Source organism: Antrostomus carolinensis, unplaced genomic scaffold (genome assembly GCF_000700745.2).
Source record: "Antrostomus carolinensis isolate BGI_N321 unplaced genomic scaffold, ASM70074v2 scaffold10887, whole genome shotgun sequence".
Taxonomy (NCBI): domain Eukaryota; kingdom Metazoa; phylum Chordata; class Aves; order Caprimulgiformes; family Caprimulgidae; genus Antrostomus; species Antrostomus carolinensis.
Genome location: NW_010326652.1, coordinates 10790 through 35031, shown reverse-complemented (window position 1 = coordinate 35031; position 24242 = coordinate 10790). Strand labels below are relative to the sequence as shown.

Here is a 24242-nt window from a genome sequence, read left to right as displayed (position 1 = left end):
GGAAAGAAGAACACGAAGGCTTGAGGGAACTTTCCGGGACAGGAGTGATGGAGGGCAGGAGATGCAGGTCTTGTCCAAACCAGAACACATCTAGTGTGAGCAATGCTCTGCGAAGCCACACCAGGACCTGTACCAAGGAAAGCCAAGGTCCCCAACAAGTCTCAAGCACCAGCAGGGAATTGACACTGACCAGGAAGAGCCTGCACCTCGCTGCTCTTGAGCACCACACATTTTGGAACAGCATTGCAGCTTCAGCAATCACAGACTGCTGGTGCCAATCTCAGTATGAGGGGTTTGCATGCTGCTCTTGTGAGGGCTCATCTTGACCAGCTGTTTTCAAGCAAGCTGTAATGTATATGTACTCCAAATGGCAAAAAAACCCAAAACAACAGTGCAAATGATGTCTAGTCAGAGTCTTCTCTCTATTTTTCAGGAGTTGCCAAAAGCCATCTACTCTACGTACGGTTCATAAAACTGATAAAGAATATTTACAAGTAATTACAGAGCAGGGACCCTACTTTAAATGAAAACACTTCCACTTTTCCAATGAGAACTCACAACTGCCACTGTATGTAATTCTACCTGGGTTTGGTACACAACCACTTACTAAGGGATGCCCAGAGAAGAGGGCTAGGTTACTGCCTTCCACCTCTCCTGGCCACGCTCCTCAGCTCCTGCCAGCCCTCCTAGCCACTCTGCCTGCAGCTCATCCTCCCCTTCCCATGCTCTATTTACCAGCTGCCCCACCTTGGCATGTTGGTGGCATCCCAGGGTCCCCACATAGCTGCCACACCACATATCTGGACAGTCACTTGTTTCCAGACTACTGTATTAATGAAATATTTGCCAACCCCTCCCAGACCCCGTGGTGCATCATGTGCGCAGAACCTCACATACTTCTGTGACAAAGGCCCTGAGCAATCTTTTGGGGACCCTGTGGGCAACTGCTATATGGGTCACTTCAGCACAGATCAATCTTGCCACCCACACAGCAGCATTGCCCTGGCTCATACTTTATGTAAATCATCCACATTGCTTAAATCATTCATGGTACCATACACACGTTTAGACAATCTCAGAGCTGTAAAAAGACCCAAGTGAGATAAAACTCAACTTAAATTTAGAAAAAAATTATCTGTTGATGTTTCAGTTTTGTAAACACATTGTAGGGTCCACAGAGCACCAGCCATCAGCACCCCAAGCAGTTGGGCATCCTCTTCCCCTAGCCCTTGGAGCATCCTCCTGCCACAGATTTCTCAACCTCAAGGAGAAATGTTCTCCTGCAAGTTCATCAGAAGAATGGATGATATTGACTTCAGTGTTTATTTTACCTCAAGGCCGCTTAAAGTATTTGTATGATGATACATCTAACGAGTTGTATGGCAAGTGTGTTTGTTTCCTCTCTGTAAAAAAAATTGCATTCTTACTTAAGTGGAGTCCATTTAAACAAGAGTTTTTTTATTATTATGATCCTTTGCAATGAGTGTGTGCCCTGCAAAATAAGGACTGAATAAAATTTATTTATAATTGCCTATATTACAAAATTATTTTTTTCCTAAGAGATAAATAAAATTGTGGGGCTTTATATTCTCAGGAAAACAAGTCAGGTTTCTCTTTTTAGCATGATGAAGTTCTGTCATGTCTAGATTTCGGTAACAACTTAATTAAAACCATGAATCTACACACAGCATCTACCTTGGGTAGACTGTGTATAAGAACTAGACCATATTTTATCCTGTGGGCTTGTTACAACTTTCCCAGAAGTGGACTGCTTTGTTTAAGCCCCACAGTGACATAGATTGTGCTTTTTAACTTTTTCATTTGATACGTATATACTGGCTACCTACTTTTGAACAATTAATGGAGTTCTCAGACTTAATACCTGGAAATCAGATAATATTTCTGAGCAGTAATTTGATTTGCAAATTTAACAAGCCTCAATCTCACTAAAATTTACATATTATTCACTTGGGTCACCACATGAATTATCCCATCTAAATTAAGAATATGCATGAGTAAATGTACGACTCCACCCTTAATTGAAGTCATTACCCATTTATTTTCAAAATAACAGTCTTTCTGTTTCAATTATTATTATATTATATACTATTTACATGTTGTTCATATCCTCTTTCCTGTGGGCATGACTATGATGTCCTTCCTTAAATCATGACCTTTCAGTTTAAATCGCCTCACACCACTTTTGTCTGTATCTCTTCCAAGCCCTTAAATAAATAAAGAAATAATTTATCTCATCACACCTAGAGGGAGGTGATTCTCCCACCCTACTCCACTCTGGTGAGACCACATTTGGAGTACTGTATCCAGGTCTGGGGCCCTCAACACAAGAAGGACATGGACCTACTGGAGCAAGTCCAGAGGAGGCCACCAGTATGATAAGAGGGCTGGAGCAGCTCTGCTGTGAGGACAGGCTGAGAGAGTTGGGGCTGTTCAGCCTGGAGAAGAGAAGGCTCCAGGGAGATCTTATAGAGGCCTCCCAGTACCTGAAGGGGCTACAAGAAAGCTGGGGAGGGACTTTTTATAAGGGCAGGGAGTAATAGGATGAGGGGTAATGGCTTTAAACTGGAAGAGGGGAGATTTAGATGAGATGTTAGGAAGAAATTCTTTAGTGTGAGGGTGGTCAGACACTGGCCTAGGTTGCCAAGAGAAGCTGTGGCTGCTCCTCCCTGGAAGTGTTCAAGGCCAGGTTGGATGAGGCTTTGAGCAACCTGGTCTAGTGGAAGGTGTCCCTGCTGATGGCAGGGGGGTTGCAACTGGATGAGCTTTAAGGTCCCTTCCAACCCAGACCATTCTGTGATTTTCTTTCCCCATTTCTTACTGTGTAGGAGACAGGATTTTACTACCTTTTTATGTTCTCCAACACTTTTGTCGTAAGCCAAACTTTTGGTGTAAACCAGGGTGCACTACTTCAAGAAACTGAGAAAAAGTTGAGCTTTTACAATTAGTCTGGAAAACAGTTGCATGCCCCTCTTTTGTCTCTTGGGAGAGTGATTTAGGGAATTTTATTTGACTTGGGTAGGTTTCTTACTCCATGCCTGCAACATGCTCTTTATCTGTTGACTATTTAGTTGTTTAATGGTGAGAGAGTTGTTATGAAAGACCCCAGGCCCATGAGGAGAGGCAGCAAAAGTCAGTGTCAAGGTCTGAATGCCCAGAGAGAGTCTGAACATGAGAAGAGGGTACCCAGCCAGTTTGTCTCTGACAGCCCCCAAGGAGCTGTGTTTTTCATCAGCTGTAACTCTTCAAGATGAATCTATGAGATCCTTCTGACATTCCTACAGTGACTAGAAATATTTGTATGTATGACTGTCAGGACATAAAATCCTGTATGATGATAAAGTCCCGTGTGATTATAGATTCCCAGGAAGCAAGAAAAAAAAATAAAATACTCCTCCCTCAGAGAAGTCACATCAAACAGCATAGGACTAGGATACTTTTCAAACTAATACATTAACACAAGAGAACAGAAAACGTGTGCTTTCTGTGAGATGTTCAAATAAAATCTGAAAGAGAAAGCTATTTAACTTGCTCCTGGACATTTTTTGATGTAATTTCAAGTTCAATTCTCTTAGTGCAAATTTTCTTCTCTTGGTAAAAGTGTAAAGCAGTATTTTTGTCTTTCATCTCTGTTTTGCCTTTGAAATTTCAGTCTCCTTTTTTATTTTTACTTTGAAAAAAAAACCTAATGCAAACAGCAAAATTTAACATCCAAATCACTGGGTAGGCATACTCTAATAACGCAGTGAAATATTCTACATTGTAACCAGGGAAGAATAGCAAAGTAAAAGCCTAACTAGAGACATTTTGCATCCTCTTGGATGCTACTGATCAAGTGCTTAGATGTGCAGACATTTCCAGTCAAAAAAAGAAAAAAAAAAAAAAAAAAAGGTAGCCACTGCCTGTTTTTTTGTAGGTTTGGGGTTGTTTCGGGGTTTTGTTTTGTTGTTTTTGTTTTTTTGAAAGAGATCTTCACAGAAAAATAATTATATCTTTTGATATGATACAGGATGATTTTCTACAAGTTACCTAGATATTTAAATATTAATTCTTTCAGTGGGAATCAGGCACATAAATGCCATTACAGAAGTGAACTTACACATTGTGTTTTTAGAGTACTGCAAGCATCATATCCCTACTGATAGCAGTTTTTAAGAAGGACACATAAGCAGAAGTAAAAGCAAGTCTAGTATTTATTTTAGTTCAAGTCCTGCCATTTGAATACTAGAAAGCTCTACATGTATTAATATTTCATATTTTCTTGACACTATAAGATGCAAGAAATTGAGAAAATCCTCTCTCAAACCACAGGCCCCTATTGAAAGCATAGGGACAAATGACTCAACTGAAAAAAGTAACATTTCCAAAGTGACTTTGGCAGAGAATTCTCAAGACATGAGCCCTTTGGGATAACTCTGACCTGAGAAAACTAAGAATAGTCTTTTGGCACTCTCTTTACAAGGAACACACTTGCTGGCAAGATGCCTCGAGTCCTGTGTCCCTTCAGAAAGCCCAACCTCGCTGTTTGTGCAGGTTTGTTTCAGACAAGAACCTAGAAGGCATCACGCTTCCTGCCACTTCACCTTACCCCTCATGAGAACCACATGTACTCTTCAGAAATACTTGACAGAAACAAAACAACTACAAAAGAAAGAAATTGCAGAAAAACACATGGGCACAAGTGCCTTCTTTCAAGAGAGGAATCATTCCACAGATATAAAGCAGTGCAGAAGCTATCTGTCTCTATCTTCCAACCCAGAGCCTGGTGCTTACAAGAGCAGAGATTTCAGTTTATTCATCAACCTTGGGAAACATGATTGATTTGGGGAGTAAAAGCAGTTTTTATTACATGGTATAATATGTTTCATTTTCTTTAGCAAACTGTAATTTATTTTACACAGTATTCAATTTAGATAAGCGTTATAGCTGAATGGTTCATCAGATAATCTTTTGTCAAGTTTGATGGCATCTTATTCTGAGTATGCATAAAATATGGGGGTAGAGGGTTAGGCATACAAACACAGACATGAATTTACAAATAGACACCGCCGATTCCACAGACTGAGTTTGGTTATAGTGGTACGTAATTAGAAGCTTAACTGTTAATTTAGACTCAAGCGAGGCAAATGAAAATGGGATAAAATTCAGCATCTTTAATAATTCAATAAAAATGAACAGTCTGAAGCATCACGTAGAAAGAACTGGGTGATCTTCAGAACCCTGATAGCAGAAATGCAGTGAAATGTACCATGCTGTGTGCTAATAATCAATTACATTAATTACAAGAAATTCTGTTATAAATTGGGATCTCGTTAGTTGGAAATAGCTGAAGAAAAGGAAGCCTTGAGGGGGTTCATTGGCCAGACAATGCCCAGTTACTGACAACAACACAGCTGGTGGGGGTCAGGGGGATAACATGATCCCAACATTTATCTGGTGAAGCATTTGTCAGAAGAGCTAAGGCTCTGCTAGGATCACTGTTGTCCTTTGTTGAGACTTCTGTGCAAAACAAGAGAAAGAACATGGAAAAGAACAACTCGAGATTTTGGCTTATAGGGGGGGCTGGAAAAATGGACAGCTGTCTGTTAATACAAGAATGTCAATGGGAAAAGGAGGGAAAAGAGAGAACTACTTAAAATACATGGTAAGTCTGCAACTAACTTGGTCCCCTGGAATAATCACACCATGAATAAATTTGAATGAATTCAGCAGACACAATGATCAGCCTGCCCAGACCTTATTGCACGGATCAGGAACAAGCTTTTTGGCTCCAACAGAGCTCTCCTAGTTTGTGCTATGGTTGTTCATTGAGATCTAAATGCAAGGCAAGGCAAAATTTTCTGTGCAAGATTTTCAAGGAGATCAGGAGCCAGTTCCTCTCATTTTGAATGGTGCTAACGGCCATGCCATTGGAACAGTGCAGCGAGGAGATCTAATATGAAAAGTATCAGTGGAGGACATTTAATTGGAGATAGAATATATTCTTAAGTCAAGCTCTGATGGAGCTGTAAAAGCAAATGAGCTTTCAGGCACAAGCAATGCCCTCCCCACCCCTGCCCTACCAACTCACATCACAGGTTTCAGAAAAGTGCGAAGTAGCAGCTGACCTTTTTGCTTGTGTTCAGGCTTTCGGATTGAGATCGATACTGATGATAGCAGAATTATACAAGCATTACTCTTTGAAGTATAATCCTCTCTCCTCTTTGCCCAAGACACTGTGGCTCACAACATTCGATCTCGCATCAAAACATCATGTTGGAGCAGCAGCCTACAGCCATGCTGGCAGCTTGCAGACAATCCAGGGCCACTCACCTTGTAGCTGGGTTGCCACTCAACTACCTTCACATGTGCTCAAGGTTTTACAAATAAGTGCTTAAGAGCCTGTAATTGGGCATACATTTATGCATGGTGTGACTGGAAAACTGCACCTCCTGGGCTGTACAGACTAATGCCAAAGGGAAAAATTCTTGTAGCTTTAAAGTAACAAAATGTCCTTGACTTAAAGGATTTGGGTCCCTTAAATGCATTACACAGAAAATTAAAGAGAAGTGAGACTCCCTTGATCATGCTAAAAGGTACTTTATGAAGCTACCATAGAGCGAAAAAAGAGTTTAAAGTGATCAAGAAGGAAAATATCACGAAGTCCCATTTGGAGCCCATGGCTTAATCTCCTCATTTGGGAGAGGAAGATTACTCCAAGAGAGTTTTTAAAAACCTAGACAAGGGAATTACTGATTTGCATAGATATCAGGTAAGTGGAAGAAGCATGCTCAGTTTTGATATGGCACAAAAACAACAATTTAAAGGTAACTCCACATTGTGGTGTTTATAAAATGCCATGAGGAGGCGATAATTCATAGAGGAAAGTCAACTGCTGTCACTCTTTCAGGAATACTTGGCAATTCCCTGAACATCCCCAAAAGAACAGGCTGTTAATGTGGTTAGTGCCATGGGACAGGGTGTAGTGTCATCTGGGAAGATTTATTGTCAAACTAACTCCTGCAGCAAATTATTATTTTCAAGAAAACTTTTATTTTGAAGGTTTTTGCACATAGACAATATCTTCTGGATCAAACAGAAGATGGAGGCACCTCAGCACAGCCATGGTCATGGCCACAGAGTTAGGGAATGTGCTTAAGCAAGGTCTTGACATAGCTTCCCAGATCTGAAAACCCCAGGGCTATACAAGCCAGGTACTAATCAAATATTCACTCATTCAGCTGGGAACAGCTCCAACAGGAGAGGCTTCCTGGCAACTTTTCCCGCATGGTGCCCAGCATCCACCCTGTGGTGGTGAACCCCTTAGACTCATCTCACAACTCCCTTTTGCACTTTTGCACTCCTCTGCAGTCTATCTTCCCTCCCATACCAAGGTTTTTATGTGGTTTGGGACTTCTTATTGAGTCTGGAAAAATATTTGCATCCTTAAGGAGAAAAAAAAAAAAAAAAAAAGACATTTCACGTGAGTTTAACCCAAGAGACAAAGAGGAGTAATGTGGCTCCATCTCAGTTTTCTAAAAGAGCATTGCCTGATAGGCAAGAATCATTGTAACATACCATGCTACATGACTACAGTAATCGCTCCTTTCAAGTCCCAAACACGTGGGTGAGATGCCTAATTAACAATGTAGGTAGGCGAGATATCTAATTAACAATGTACGTAGGCATACTGTTGATATGGCTCACACAGGGGCTCACTAAGATATCAAAAGAGGCCTGTTGGGAACCCAGCATTACACATTTGAACCTGTTTAATATTCTGACTCAGATTCTCCATTCATGTATCTCAGTAGGGCCTTATCACCTTTCGTTGAAGATACAGTGGTTTTAGATCAGGCTTGCATCCATCTATCAAGGAATATACGTGTGAGCTATTCTGAACCATGATCAATCATCAGAAAACAGGCATAATTATCATTTTATAGTTATGAGAATAATTGCAGAAGATTAGTAGTCTACCCAGCTGGAGACTTTGCAAAAGCCTGAAGGCAATTAAGCTGCTATATTTTGAAAGTATCTAATCAATTTAATTTCTTTTAGTAGATAAAGCAGCATGAACTTCAGTTCACATTGTCGGAGGAGGCCTGTTGGGTGATGAATAAATGTTACTGGTAGATCAATCCAGCCCTATGACAAGTCAGGAAGATTCTTCTTGCTGGTTTCAGTAGGAGTTGATCAGGCTCTGTTCAAGGAGAACAGAAGACCCATTTTAACATGTTTATATTTACTATTTTGGGCAGGACTGAGCCAATTTAACTGCCACCTCAAAGCAAACTGACATTTAAAAAAAATAGGTTGCAGAGACTTTTTTGGGTTGGCCAGGCAAAATGCTAAGAGAAAATAGTGAGCATTGACATAGAATTATCTAAGAAAAGCTTAAGGAATAGGATGGGAGGAATCATTTAAATGGTGATGGGGGTGGCGGGGGAAACGAAACAAATGCTTCCTAGAAGCACAGGTCATTCCTATTTCTTGAAAGACTGCCCTGATACCCAGCTGAAGTTTAGTGGGTTAAAATTATGCTACAGACAGAAAAATCATAGAATACCAACAGTCCTGAAACAGAGTGTATTTGGTGATGCCACGGGGCACAAATCTCAGCAAGAATACGGCATGAACCTTAAATGTTCTTGATATCTTTTTATGGGATCAGCAGTGGTACAATGCAATTCCTGGATCACTGAGTATGCTTAGAGTCACACCTATAGGAACTAAAGGCAATCTAAGATATAACATAAGCTTCTCCCTACTTGAGATAAGAACTTTGCTGAATTTCACTCCTTCCCACTCCAAACTGGGATTAAGCAGCACAAAATCCACCAGACCTGTTTCAAAGGACAAAAAAATCTTATACTCAATAAAATTTGCTATCCTGCACTCAGAGTGTAAACAAGAATCACAGACTTTCAAAAGTGGATCTGGAGTATTTCACAGGTGTTGGGGTCTTCATGAAAAGCTTGAGGAGTCACTGTCATCTTCTCTTTGCACCCTGGGGAAACTCTGGTTACTGTGGGGTTACTGGTAAGACATGCTGGTGGCTGCAGCCTGAACCCCAGTCTGGAGAGATATGAAATAAGGCTGGAAAAAGTCCAGGAATTATTTACTCAGGGTCAAAAGACACATCCAAGCCTATCATTTGAGTAGACCTCCATATGGCACTCTTGGGCATGTGTGGGGTTACAGGCAAGAACTCACGGGCTACAGTACCCTGACCACACTGATTCATGTCCAGAGTCAGTTTGGACACCTCTCCACACTGCCTCACCCAGCTGCATCATAGAATCATAGAATGGTTTGGGTTGGAAAGGACCTTAAAGTTCATCCAGTTGCAACCCCCCTGCCATCAGCAGGGACACCTTCCACTAGACCAAGTTGCTCCAAGCCTCATCCAGCCTTGCCTTGAACACTTCTAGTAACCTTGGACACTGCCTCTAGTCCACAGTCCAAATCTGACATCTGTCATTTTAATAAAGTAAAGGCTTTTGGGTAAAAGACTCGGCATGCCCCATTGCTTTGCTGTTTGTTCAAGAGACACAGGCAAAAGGTGAGCTTTAGAGTGAAAGTATTTCCCCTGCCAAGACATTCTTTTTTAAGATTAACGATATAGTAATCTGATTTTAATATTTCTATGGTATATAAAAGCCACCCACCACTCCATCTCTGCTTCACAAAGCTAATATGACTCAGATAATTAACTCAAGGACAAACTATTATCAAGCTACAGGACGTTCACCAGTGGAGTAATTAAACCCTTTAAACATATAACCATTGCTCTATTGACTGACAATCTTTGTGATTAGCTAAATTCAGTTCATGATCTTTTCAATCAGCCACTAGCACAAAGTGCACGACTGCAGTTTCCCAGTCCTCCTCTTCTGAATTGCTACATTAGCCTCCTCTGAAGTTTGAATCACAAGGATTTGTGAAGCTTCTGCTGCTATCTATTAAAGTGATTTATGGTTCAGACTATTTCAGGTAGCGTACCTGCAAGCAGAGACAGAAATGGCACTTTCTGCTCTAAAGCTGCTTTTAATTCCTTTAAAGTATTGCTGAAAAGGAGAGCAGAAGAAAAAAAAAAAAGAAAAAAAGACTTTTCTAGTAGAGAATGATGCCCAGGAAAGTTTGTTTACTGCAACCCACAGTTACCATCAGAACAGCAGCATGACATTTTGGCACATCAAACCCCCAAATTTAGGGCTTTCTTCTGCCACTCCATTATGTCCCCTTAAGTTCCTAACATTCCCATGTTGCAGCATGTTGGAAACCTGGAGCACACAAAATTCTACCGATGGCAGAGATCCCCTTCCCCTCTGATCCTCCAGCTCCACTTGTTATGCAGACAAGGGACAGGAGGAAACATGGGGATCAGGTGTGGGGGGAAGGAAAGGTAGATCTGGCAGCAGGTGCCCTCTGCCAGGACAGTGCAGGCAAAGAAGGCTTTGAGTAAACACCTTCCACTGAAGGTCCTTTCGCCAGGGCTCTTGCAATCAATTTGTTACCAAGCGTTATACAGTCTAAACCCCATAGGCAGAACAAGAAGAGCATGGAGTAATATCATATTGATCTGATTCAGTACACTCGTCGCTGACTTGAAAATATAAAGGAAACCACTTCTGCTAAACTATACAGATGGCAAAAAGGTAAACACAGATTTTTCTATTATTATTATTTTTGTTGAGTGTTCACAAAAGGAGAAGGACATTCGGTAAATTAGTCCTGTATAAAAGGTGTATTAGTACAGTCAAACACCAAACCATGCATCAAGGGGAAAAAAAGGTCCCCTCTATCTGAAGAAAGTGGTGCTGTGGCTGGAAAGCCCAAGACTAGGAAGGAACTGGAGAGAATAATAATGAATAAACAACACAGCACCCAGTGTGATCAAGGGATCAAAGGAGATCAGGGAAAAGAACCAAGGAGTTGTTTGATACCCTTCCACATGCAATGGGAAAGACAAATACAGAAATCACATCTTTTTTCAAAAAAAAAAAAAAAAGCTTTTACAAAACTTAGGGAGGCCGTCAGAAAAGAGCCATAAACAAATCTGAGGATGGAAGGAAATCTCCTACAGTAAGAAATGTCAAGATCAATCTCTTCTGCTTAGAGCAAGATTACCAATAACAGCATTTATGAACTTTCACAGGGAGAAAAAGCACAGTGCCAAAAAAATTAAGTTTAGTGGAGCAAGGCTTTACACATCAGTGGTATAAAGCTGGAGTCTACAAATCAAGTCCGACATTAGGATCACATTTAAGAGTGAAAATGTTTAACTAGTGGAGGGAATTACTGTGAAAAATACTGGATGTCTTCTAATCAGAGTTGAGAAGGGTATAGTTTATAAACACAGTTCAACAGTTTAAAAATCTTTGAAAAACAGAGTTCTATTCTGCATGGCTTTGCATGGTCACTTCTAACAATAGTTAGCTGTATTGGGTAATGGTTGGCCAAAAATCAGCTTCCAACCTGATTTTTATATCCTTGGGTTTGGATAGAAAAAAAATAAAAAAAGTTGAATGTTTATATCTAATAAAAAGGAATAAAATGCCCAGATATCTTCTAGAACACGTTGGAGTGGCACAGGGAAAACAGCAGATAGGATTTTCACTCAAGGTAAAGCAGACTCCTAACCTCATCCCAGCAGGACAAGGGAGAAACAGAGCAAGGGGTGAACAAGACCACAGCTGGGTAGCAAGAGACTTGCAGAACTTCGAAGGAGATCTCCTGGCCCTACTGCAGTCAGTGGAAATTCTGCCTTTGACTTCAAAATGAACCAGGACTGCACACAAACATTAGTTTATCTGGGAAAAAGTCAGAATGAGGACAACGTTGTGACATCACTAAGGGATATAAAACAGAGCTATAAAACAGACTCGACACTCCTGTCTATTTTGTCCCATATTCAAAGAAGAGAAAGCATTAGATTCAATTAGAAAGGCAATCACACTTGTAGGCAATCACTGTTAATGCAATATTATAATTAGCATATCGGTATTTGAAATTCATTACTCCACGCTAACACTTAATCAGTTTAAATCTTTGTAAAGTCTTCAATGCTTGACTGAAAAGAACAGCACCTACAGTTGCTATAGCTCTGGGTGGGTTTCAGATTAAAAATATCATGATTGTTATATTTCCAGGTTAAAAAAAAAAAATTAATTAAATTTAAAAAAAATCACATTCCATTCCCTGTGACATATAGCTGTGAATGAATGCCCTGTCATATATTGCTTTTGGGTCTGTCTCCTTCTTCCTCTGCAGATAAACCCAGACAAGATCCTTCTACTGGTAAAACAGGAGATTGGGGAGGATGACCTCTAACCCATCTGAGGATGACAATTCCCCTTCTTCTCTTCTAACAACTGTTGTTCTGGCTTAATGTAACTCTTTGCATGTGGTATTTTTTGTGCAGCAAGTAGGAAAAAGAGTAATTTTTCATTTTCACAGCGCAACGCAATGGTATTACCAATTGCAAATTTAATCTGCAGTGTGGACCACCTATAGCTCTACAGCTGAGTCACTGTGATGGTTTGGATTTGCTTCTGTAATTTTGAAGATTTATTTAAAAAAAAAAAAAGCAGTGTGGGGGGAAAAAAAAGGACTAAACTGGCTCATTGATGCTTGGCAAACACCTGAGTCTTTCTCTCCTGAATGGAGGATTAGTGGGCATTAATCCTTCCTGAAGGCAGTATATTCAACAGATTCCCATGGTGAATGTGGTCTACTGTGACTATTGAGATGTTCTGCTTCAGAAAAACTTAACTGCCCTTGTCTAAATGCCAGGATGTCCATAGGCAAACAGCGACAGGCCAGGCTGCTCCTTGGGAGAACCTCAGCACACGGGACAACCCAGCACCCAGAAAAATCTGTTCCCTCCATGGCTCCATCAACAAAGCCAGGGCTTCAATGTGCTTGAGCCATTCTCAAGAGATAGCCTCTATCTGAAAGGGCAAATACCTACATCAGCATCTCATGTGTGGGAGTGCAAGCACGGGACAAACAAGCCCAAGGCAGGCTGGGAAGGGTGGTCACAACAGTTAACCTATAGCAATTTTTCATTCTGTTTTCATTTCAGTTTTTTAAGGTCTGAAACTGGAATCTCACAAACTAACGGCAAAGTTGTACTATCAGCAAAAATACAGAATTAAGCCTGTTTTCATTTCTTCTAATTGGAATAGGAAGGTAATGTCGTGAGCATTCAAGGTTTTGTTTTGGTTTTTTAATTAACCTCTCTGTGTTCAACTGCATCCAGGTTTAGTTTAAATATATTGCTTCCTTTTCACCTTCAAGCTCAGATGACAGTATTTTTTGTTCAATAAGACAGATGTGGAAATTATTCATTACCTGATGAAATACTGGCAGCTGAGGAAATGCATTCATGAATGCTTGAGAGAATTTGTTTACATGCACTCATTCATTGTCAGTGTTAACCAGACTGAATGTCTTTGACTTTCCTTCCCCCCCCCTCCCTCTCAAACAAGACATTCGGAGACATTTTGAAGGTTAATTTAGTATTTCTCAAATGCCACCCAAACTCTGAATGGTAGAGTTTACCTAATTACTTCTGCATCCTCCATCACAACAAGCTGTTAGCAACATACTCACTTAACAATTCTCTGGGCCATAATTTCTACAAGTGGAAGGCATTTGAAAACATGAGCTGAGCTCTTTTTTGTGCTAGAATAAATCCCACTTCCTTGGGTTTCTTTGGTTTCTTCAGCTTCATTACTTCCACAGAAGACAGTAACAGGGCAGCCAGTTCCACCTACACCTCCATACACTCACCAGGCAAAGATGTTGAGGAAGAAGGAGTGGACATTCTAACATAGCTTTTATGTTTACACAGTTTGTTAAGTCCTTTGGGTAGCAAAGGTTTGAAGCCAATGGGTTTTCTGACAGCTACTGAAGCCAATCTGAATGTGAGGTGCCACAGCCACCAGGCTGGCAGAAAGATAACTATTTGGTTTTGTTAGGGTTGTTCCAAGCCAGATAATTTCTGAAAACCACTAGTGTCAGCATGCAAGGGAGAGAGCACAGACATGCTATGGAGGATGGTGGGAATCCAAACTGCAGCAGCCCTGACAGATCAAATCTGTACCAGAATCACAGCAAAGGTGCACAAATCCAAGTGCAAAGTCACGTGCACCCTGGCAAGCCCAACGAGACGCCTCTACCTCACACAAAACTGGAGGTACCAGGAAAAAATGCCACATGCTACTCAAATTCCTGCCTCAGTCACACATAGCGGGTATCCTGCCAAAGTCTCAACCCCTTAGACACACAAAACGAACCAAGACATGGATGCACCAGGTAAGACCCTTCTCTGACTAGCCTGCAAAACAGAGACAGAGTCACACCTCACTGCCACTTCACACTTCCCCAACGTGAGCCATTTCACTTTGTACAGTGTACAACTGTTCCAGGACCAATGGACAAGACATCAAATTAGCAGAGGGGTTTACTGCTTTGACCTAACCAGAACTTCCCACCACAAATCCTGAAGAACAAATTCACTGTTGACAAACCACCACTGAGGATGGAGAGGTTTGGTCTAGACATTTGTGAAGCCTCTGTGCCCCACAATTCAACTGTTACCACACTTGCCATTTTATACCTTTCAATAGTCAAACAACAGCAGGTCATCACCATTAAAAGAAAAAAAAGTCAGTCTTACCAGGTTATAGAGTGACCTTGAGCTGACTTCTTCCTCAGTCAATACAGAATGGGGAGAAGAACGAAATGGAGTCACCTCCCCGACATCTTGTCAGCATCCATCTGGCGTACCCAAAGCAGCCTGCCTGAAACAGATGAGGACAGCCAGTCAAACTCCAAGTTATTTACACATTTGCTGGAAAAACTCGATTCTGACAACTCTTCCCACGGCATATTTCCAAACAATATTTCTTTTGTTGCTGAACGTGACTTTGTTTTATTTGGAAATACCAACCACAATGAGCCAGCTCTGAAACACCGGAGTGAAACAATAGCAGGAGGCAGGAGGAAGGGAAGGGAAGCATTCCAAGTTACCAGAAGGAAAACCACAATTTTCCAATCAGCTCATGAACCCTTTTTCACATTGACATGGTGACAACTAGAGTTTCAATCAGCCTGCAAAGACTATTTTGCTGATGAGCTCAGGCGAAGCCATCCTGTTTGCTCCATTCCTTGGTCTATTGCTAACCACATGTATCACCGCAGCTTGTGCCATCCACTCATGTTCCCTGGGGACTCTCCACCCAAGGACAAGCATTCCAACAATGCCTGCTCTGCTTTTGTGACAGCATAGAAAAAAATCTCTTTTTTAAATGTCAGCACTAAACTAAGAAGACCAAATATATTAACAAAAATGTGATAGTGATAAAACAGCCTTACCAGGATAACGGCTTCAGAGGAAAAGAAGCTGATATTGTCTTTGTAACTATAATTACTTAATAAGCATTTCAAGCAGCAAAATAATTCAGCCCTCACTGTAACCGTGCTTTGGAATTTTACAAAATTGATAAAAATACCAATAAAGGATCATTGCAATACAATACAGCTTCCAGATGGCATAGTCCGTTACTATGTGAAAGACTAGAAGATGGGCCAAGAAAGATGGAGAATTTGCCATGGGGAGGTTGGACCTCAGAGGATGTGGCTCTGTGCCACAACACTCAACCACTCCCTTCCTGGGTGGGAAACTTAGAGTTTGAGTTTGGCAACTCAAAACTCCCTTGGCCCTTGTTTAACCTGGTACAAATTATGGCAACATGTTTTATCCCCTGCTTGCCTGCTCTCCTCAGCTGCCAGGCAAGGAGGGAGAGGAGAAAGGAGCACGAGAACATTTCCAAGATGACAATATTACTTCTTACTGGGTGCGTTTTTCAAAGCGAGCCAGACACTACCCCATCATGTATCAGGTCAATCTCCATGGCCAGTAGAACTCTAATTCAGAGGGATACTTCAAAAATACAACTTTATCCCACCAATTACCCTTTCTACAAAACGTCATGCTACCATCTCTCAGATCCCATCCTCCTGCATTTCCTGAGACATTTGTTTCCAGAGGATAAGTTTTAAGAGCAGGCATGTAGGGACGCTACCTTAATGTGGTGGCATGTGATTAACTGAGCTGTCTATAACACTATCCATAATAAAATACAGGAGGTTCCACTTAAATTTGAGAAGAAACTTCTTTACAGCAAGGGTAACAGAGCACTGGAACAGGTTGCCCAGGGAGGTTGTGGAGTCTCCTTCTCTGGAGACATTCAAGACCCGCCTGGACGCCTTCCTGTGTGATCTCATTTAGGTTCCTGCTCTGGCAGGGGAATTGGACTGGATGATCTTTCGAGGTCCCTTCCAATCCCTAACATTCTGTGATAAACATGTTTAAGTGTGTGAGGATTTGAATGGAGTCAGGCTGAAGGCCAAGATGCCAGTTTAGCCCATCATTTCCAGGCACAGGACACTGAGCCGCCTGCATAGGGAAGCCTCTGCTTCTCCTGAGCCCTGCCAGCCCCCCAGCCACAGCACCCCCTGCACCCACCACAACACATCCCCTGAAAGCCAGGGAAGCCCTAATCTGAGACCCCGTGCATAAAAGCAAAGGCAAGGTGACTCCAGGCACCTCACTAAGAGGCTTCATGCAGGGCTGAAGGAAAAGGGTGCCAACCAGATGTCTACAGAAAATGCTACTGACCATTTGGTAGCCACAACTTTTTTTTTTTGTTTTTCCACAGAGTGCAATTCACGTGGGATGCTCAGATTTTCTCCCTCCCCTTTCCTTGGGGCAGTGATGGGTTTACCCAAAGGCTTGTTGAGCTCACCAAGTAGCTCACACAGTCACTTGCATTAATGAAGAGGGTACAGAAAGGGCTATCATCCAGGTTGGTTGAACCTCAACTCACAGAGCAAGAGGGTTGATCCCACCACCCCAGCCTCAGTTGGAAGCGTGTCCCAGGCAACACGGGCAGAGGCGTGACTGTAAGAAGTGGATTCCTTTACTCAACTTTAAATATTAGATACCTTTCTGAAGCAATTTCTGACCTTTTAAAAATGTCATTTTTATTCATTCAAGCAATTTGCAATACTAAACTTTAAATATTAGTCAGAGCAATCCTTTGTCCTTTTCAAAATGCCATTATATTCATCTAAGCACACATATTTTTTATTCATATGCCTCTTTTTAATTCTATTTTACTGTAGTACTGAAAGCAAAGTGCATAACCTTTGCCTACACTTCGTATTCCTCTTTAATTGCATCGCTTCAAGACTTCACAGTGCACTAAGCTTACTGCAGGGCTCTAAGATTGTTTCTTTGCCTTCTTTGAAATAAACTTGTCCAGAGATAGGAGTCAGGGCTGTGCTTCCCTCGCAATTCAAATGAGAGCCTTGTGGTCCCACAACATAAGGGGGGAGATTGAGATTAGATGTGAGGAAGAAATTCTTCCCTGTGAGGGTGGGGAGACACTGGCCCAGGTTGCCCAGAGAAGCTGTGGCTGCTCCTCCCTGGAAGTGTTCAAGGCCAGGTTGGATGAGGCTTTGAGCAACCTGGTCTAGTGGAACTGGATGAGCTTTAAGGTCGCTTCCTACCCAGACCATTCCATGGTTCTGTATGATCCCCAGCCATTCTCCAGGCTGCAGGAGGTCACAGCACAGCTTAGCCATACTTGGGGACGTGTGCTCTGCAGCACACTGACAGTGCAACACCATGGATGCAAATATAGCTGTGCAGCACAATATTATGGATGCCAGCATGGCTGTACAGATACACACGAGGTGGCTTTTCATCTGACCAGGCAGGATCCCAAGATCACCCCAACTCAAAGGCACATCTGTCTAAACATTCAGGACCAGTGTTGCTGCAGCTACTTCACTTTTGTCGTCTGAGGTATTGAGATGAAAGCCTTGCACCTCTGCTTTTATGCCACAACCTTTAAGTCTCTGACTGCAGAGTTGATACACTCTCAACCCTTTAACCGCCCCATCCTCATTTGTACGCAGGCAGCAACATCACACTAAGGGCCAACACGCTGCTGCAGGTTTCAGGCTTACCCTGAAACATCTCCATGTCCTTAGCTGTGAGCCAGCACTTGAGAAAAGAGGGGGTTTTAAACGAGCCTAAATCCAAAGGAAAACAAAGTAGACTATTTCTAGAACAGTAAAATTCAATTATTTTTGCATTTCTGTTTAAAGTAAGAATTCATTTCTGGGTTATATGTGGTAGTTTGGGTAGATTCACCCTTTTTGCTTGCAGTTTGCAGTCAAACACAGCCTGCTCTCTCACCACCACCACCCCTCTCCCCCCCAACCCTCCCCATCCAGGGAGTAGGGGAAATTGGAAGGAAAACAGCAAGGAAACTCACAGGTTGAGATAAAAACTATTTACTAATTAAAATAAAATGATAATGGTAACAGAATATACAATTGAGTGATGCACAGTGCAATTGCTCACCACCCACCGACCGATGCCCAGCCTGTGCCAGCCAGCGATCCTAGAGCAGAGACAGTCCTCAAACCCCAGAAGAGTGAGAGCCCAAGCGATCCCTGAGAGAATACCCCCGATTTCCAGTCAACCCTGGTTAATATGCTGACATGACGTGATATGATTTACGTGATTGGCACATCCCAATGCCAGGTCTGGGTTTTGCTATTCACTACACTTCTCCCACCCAGTCCTTATGCAGTTGTGAACCAGCCAAACACAATGGCCTTGAGCTCCAGCAGCAACTCATAACATTAATACTTTATCAACATTCTTCCCATAACAAATCCTACGCTGAAGGTAAACCACAGCTATTCTAATTACTAAGAAGAAAATTAACTCTATCCTCACAAAACCAGGACAATATATTAGCATCTCATTTATTTATACAGCATACAAAGGATAGAATTTTGACATAGGAACTTTTACACTGAAATGAGCTAAGCTAACCTGAGAAAAACACATACAGAGAATATGAAAAGGCAAGAAAAGTTGAACATAATTTTCTAGAGCTCCAGCATGCACAATTGATAGAGATAACAGCACATCAGACACTGAACTGAAAGCAAACCCAGACATTTTGGATCATGACTGACTACCCTTTGATTGAAGCTGACAAGGGGAGTTTAGTCAATTCAGTATTTCCAAATCCCTGGTGGGCTGAGCTTCATTTCTGGTCAACTAGCAGATATTATGCTGTGCTGCCAGATGGCAAACTGATCTCAGTTGGTATCTATGTGATCTATCAGCCAGACCACCGTAATTCAGGATTTCTAGGTGCCAAGTGTCCTGGATGTGCAAGGCTCCTTCAGGCCCCTGCGTGTTCCTCCAGTGAAACAGGAGGGTACTGGATCTGACTCACTCAATATGGGCTGCTAACTGGGTCCTGGGTCAACGCATCAGTCATTATTTTTTCAGGACTTCCATGCCTGAGACAACAACTGCTAAAATCCTACAGCTCTGAGATTGAGTTAAAACACTCCTACTGTGAGGGTGGTCAGACACTGGAACAGGTTACCCAAGGAAGTTGTGGATGCCCCCTCCCTGGAAGTGTTTAAGGCCAGGCTGGATGAGGCTTTGAGCAACCTGGTCTAGTGGAAGGTGTCCCTGCTGATGGCAGGGGGGGTTGGAACTGGATGAGCTTTAAGGTCCTTTCCAAACCAACCAATTCTATGATTCTATGATTTTTCCCAGGATAGAAATAGCTGACCAGTGCCAGGGATGACAGCCTGGATCTAAGTATCTCTCCTTCTGTGTCACAAAGGTGGCACCTGCCTACAGCAGTGCTTGCTCCAGCAGTCGAGTACAACCAGATACTGGAATAAAAAGATTTCTTTTTTTTTTTTCTCCATACTTCCTAGCAATTTTATCCTGAACTCTCTCCAAATCTCTGACTGTTCAAGCTGAAGATGACCAAACTGAAGAAGAAAACTTTGGTTCTGTTGCATTTGGCACAGCTCAACCACTTTGCTTTTCTTCCTGGATTTTCAGAGCTGCGTCAGCATTACCTGTTGGTAGCACACGAGATGGGCTACCTTTGTTCTCACTCTTTTGACCCATTTGTGCACTCCGAGGTTTTCCTTAACATACCATACGATTGTTATATTCTCTTCATATCTGAGTGTGGGAGCAGGCTAAGTAAAACTAAAAAAAAATTACAGCACACAGAGTATCTTAGATATTATTATAGCTTAATTCTACAAAACAAGATCATAGAATGCTTTGGGTTGGAAAGGACCTTAAAGCTCATCCAGTTCCAACCCCCCTGCCATCAGCAGGGACACCTTCCACTAGACCAGGTTGCTCAAAGCCTCATCCAACCTGGCCTTCAACACTTCCAGGGAGGGGGCATCTACAACTTCCTTGGGCAACCTGTTCCAGTGTCTGACCACCCTCACAGTGAAGAACTTCTTCCTAATATCTAATCTAAACCTCCCCTCTTTCAGCTTAAACCCATTTCCCCTTGTTCTGTCATTAACTGCCCTTATAAAAAGTCCCTCCCCAGCTTTCTTGTAGCCCCTTCAGGTACTGGGAGGCCGCTATAAGATCTCCCCGGAGCCTTCTCTTTTCCAGGCTGAACAGCCCCAACTCTCTCAGCCTGTCCTCACAGCAGAGGTGCTCCAGCCCTTGGATCATCCTGGTGGCCTCCTCTGGACTTGTTCTAGTTGCTCACATCATACATTTCCCTCTCCCTGCACATGCACCTACAAAGCTGGTGATTGCTCAGGTGGTGACCTCTATTTATCATGTACCTTATTTATCATGCACTTCCTCTTCCCCTCTTAATTAAAAGAATCTGAATATAAGCTTGAACAACTGTCTCAAAGTGTTCATCATTTTTTTTAAATGTTGGGAAAAAATTTCTACAGCTTTAACGTGGAATTTCTCTCTCTACAATAAGAAGCCTCTCAGCTGCTGGTGGTGGTGGGTATTCAGCCGTGGTCAGTTCTCTACCCAAGACACATTCAGAAATTCACAGTGCTCTGTCTTACAGATGTGCAATATCAAAACCAGACCTCACTTTTCACAACAAACAAGTTTAACACTTCAGGCTTTAGGGTGTGACTTTATAATGCATAGCATGTTTAGGAGAGGGCTTGCTATGGGTTTCCAGCACACATTTCCCTCACCTTCAGCTCTCAGCTGTTGGCTGCACATGCCCACTCCTATCCTGATGTTGCACAACCACTTTAATATAGCTTTAATTTCAGCAACATGGCAAGTATTATCTCGACCAGTTCCTAGTGTGGTTGCATGAACACCTCAGCTAACCCAAGGAGAGGCTGGGGGAAGGGGAGAGCCAGCAGACCATGCTTTCTGGGAATAACAGCAGCTTCTGGAGCTGTTTGTGGACCCCTGACATTGGCTTTGAACCAGGCAGCCTTTCAAATGGTCAAACCTTTCCAAAATAATTGCCTAGTAAAACGTACTCTGAGGACAAAGCACATGACGGTACCACAGATGAAAAGTCTGAGTCAATGTTACCTCTGGCAGTGACCCACTATTCAGATTCACACGCGTCCTCTGACCAGACAGCACACAAATAGGATTGGATGCATGTCCAGACACCAGAAAATACACAAACGTGTCAAACTTAATCCCTCCAAAAGCAGCACAAACCTAAATTAAGGTTGTGACAGTTAATTTACTCTTTTTTCCTGCGTGTGGATGTAACATGATACAGAACAGAATTACTGCCACAAGGTATATTTATTTTATATAGCACACAGAATAGACTGCCCCAATTAATTCTTTTTTATTATTTTACCTTATCCCAAGCATTCAGTGTATGGTCACACACTTCCTTAACTCCACACTTCTAAAATGTGCTGCCTTAGGTTTTTATTTCCTACCCATGATTGCACCATGAGCTCTCATTAGATGCATCCATGAAATTATCTCCCTGCCACCCTTGTGAGGAAGCCCATCCTCACAGTCCTACATACATAGAAGAGTTTTGCACCACCTAGTTTAAATTTATATTTTCAAACCAAACCTCCTAACGGCTTCATAGAATGATTTGGGTTGGAAAGGATCTTAAAGCTCATCCAGTTCTAACCCCCCTGCCATCAGCAGGGACACCTTCCACTAGACCAGGTTGCTCAAAGCCTCATCCAACCTGGCCTTGGACACTTCCAGGGAGGAGCAGGCACAGCTTCTCTGGGCAACCTGTTCCAGCGTCTCACCACTCTCACAGGAAAGAATTTCTTCCTAATGTCTAATCTAAATCTACCCTCTTCCATTGCCCCTCACCCCCATTCATGGGCAGCTGCAAGTGCTCAGCACTCTTTAGAGCAGACTCCTCTTATATCAGTGAAGGGGTCCAAGGCTGGAGAAGCCTTTTTCACCCCTTAGTTTGGTTTACTTAGTTAAACTATCATCAGATAATAAAGAGGGTACAACATGGCTGAACTGCTTCCTAGGAAATAACCCTCAGAGTTATAGAAGCATACATGACTGTCTCCCCCACAACTGTGGTACTCTCCAGGTCAAATGGAGACACAAACAGAGAGACAGCCCCACACTTCACATCCTCACTGTCCCCAACCCAGTCCTCTTGAACCTGTGCACCACACAAGACCCACAGAACCCCCTCAGCTCCATAGCTTGCCTTTCAATCCTGCAAGGTCTATGGTTTGACACCTGGCTGCAAACCCCACAGCCCTCCAGCAGTCCCCTCCCAGTGCCTCCTGCTCCCTTTCCCAGCCTTGTCCCTCAGCCAGCCCAGGGGACAGCCATCAGCTGCAGGACCTGGGGCTGGACCTACCTGCAGATCCCTCTGGCTTTCTGCTGTGCCCTGGGAGAGGGAACTGCAATCCTCCCAGCCCAGATAATGACTTGCCAGAATTTCCTCAGTTCTTCAAGTAACATTCAAGTAGTGTTGTTATCAGGGACCTCCCTGCAGCAGGTGTTCATCCCAGCTGTGCTGACTCAGCACTGCTTAGCAAGGGGAGGGGTGGGACATGCTCTGCAAGGGCTGAAGCAATCATCTCCCAGCCCCTGAGGTATGGTGGGTGCCATGGAAGGGGCAGGGAGATGCACCCACTCTCACAGCACAGCCTATGGCTATAAGGCAGCAGAAGGACTTTTTTTTCCTGTATATTATTATGAGGATAATATCTCAAATTTAGGGTGGTGCATCCATTATGCCTTATGGATTCCTTGTAGGCATCTTGATACTTTCTGATGAAAGGTCTTTCTCTTCCTCTTACATACAGAGCTGTGGGGAAAAAAAGCTCTAAAATATATGCATTTGCTAAAGGTAAAAACTGGTGGCCTTAATGACCAGTAAAGCCTGTTTTCTTTGGCTTCCCCTTCCCTTCCCTTTCCCACAATAAACTCTGTTTCCATGTACCTTCACAATACCTGCATCAGTGAGAGACAACAGCATTGTGACTGGGGATGAGGTTCTGCTGGTTTTGCAGTGGGGGAGGTAATGATGATCTCTTTTGCCTCCCTCCTCGTGTCTAACAGCTTCATCAAAGCCTGTAAAAAATGATCTTTGAGAGCTCTACCTCCCCATCAAATTTCACTGAACTTCAGGAGGAGCTCAAAGGTTTTTTAGTAGGTCTGTGTCTTCCTCCATGATGCCTTTTCTCCTTGGTTGTTCCAAGGTTTCCTGTAGCTGTGTGATAAATGAGATTAAGTACTCAGCTGATGCAAAAACCAACTAATTTTGCCAGATGAGTTTCATCTGGACTAATTCCTAATCTGATTTACTGCACTGACTGCATGAAAATTCATACCAGCATGTGAGATGGCTGGGGGAGAATGACTTCTTCAGTGGCACTCTGGTTTATGCTGGTCTGCTACAGATGTGGAATTACAGCTTTAGCCAGCCTAAATCCTTCCACCATTTTAAAATCACTGAGCTGGGAAAGCCTTTAGAAGAAGATTGTATTTAACATTCTCATACCTATATTTTGCTTTAACCATTCTCTCAGAGTTAAATTAACTTTATTTTTTTTTCCCTTCAAATGTTCACCATTCATTTTATTTTAAAATTAATTTATTTTTTTATAAACTTAATGAAAAAGAATAATTTAGTAATGTTTTTCTCTAAGCGATGTGATCACTGTGCTTCCCCTCAGTCTTTCAGTCTTTCTCAGTCAGAGACTAGTTCCAGGAGATGGTATTAGAGCTTGTACAAATTATGTAGAAAATCTCTACCTGAGGGAAACTTTATACACCTTTAAATTCTTCCAAAATCAAACATGTGTACTAGTACACAGACAATAATGTTTCATAGAATCATGGACTCATTTTG

The 24242-nt window shown here is 42.3% G+C and overlaps 1 protein-coding gene across 1 annotated transcript in view; it reads left to right on the top strand.

The window, feature by feature from the left end:
• Window positions 1-94, top strand: part of NPSR1 (neuropeptide S receptor 1) — a 54937-nt gene extending 54843 nt beyond the window's left edge. Inside the window, exon 11 of the mRNA XM_010171654.2 lies at window positions 7-94. Within this exon, the coding sequence (XP_010169956.2) occupies window positions 7-94 (88 nt within the window). The remainder of the gene's footprint in view (window positions 1-6) is intronic.
• The last annotated feature ends 24148 nt before the right edge of the window (window positions 95-24242 follow it).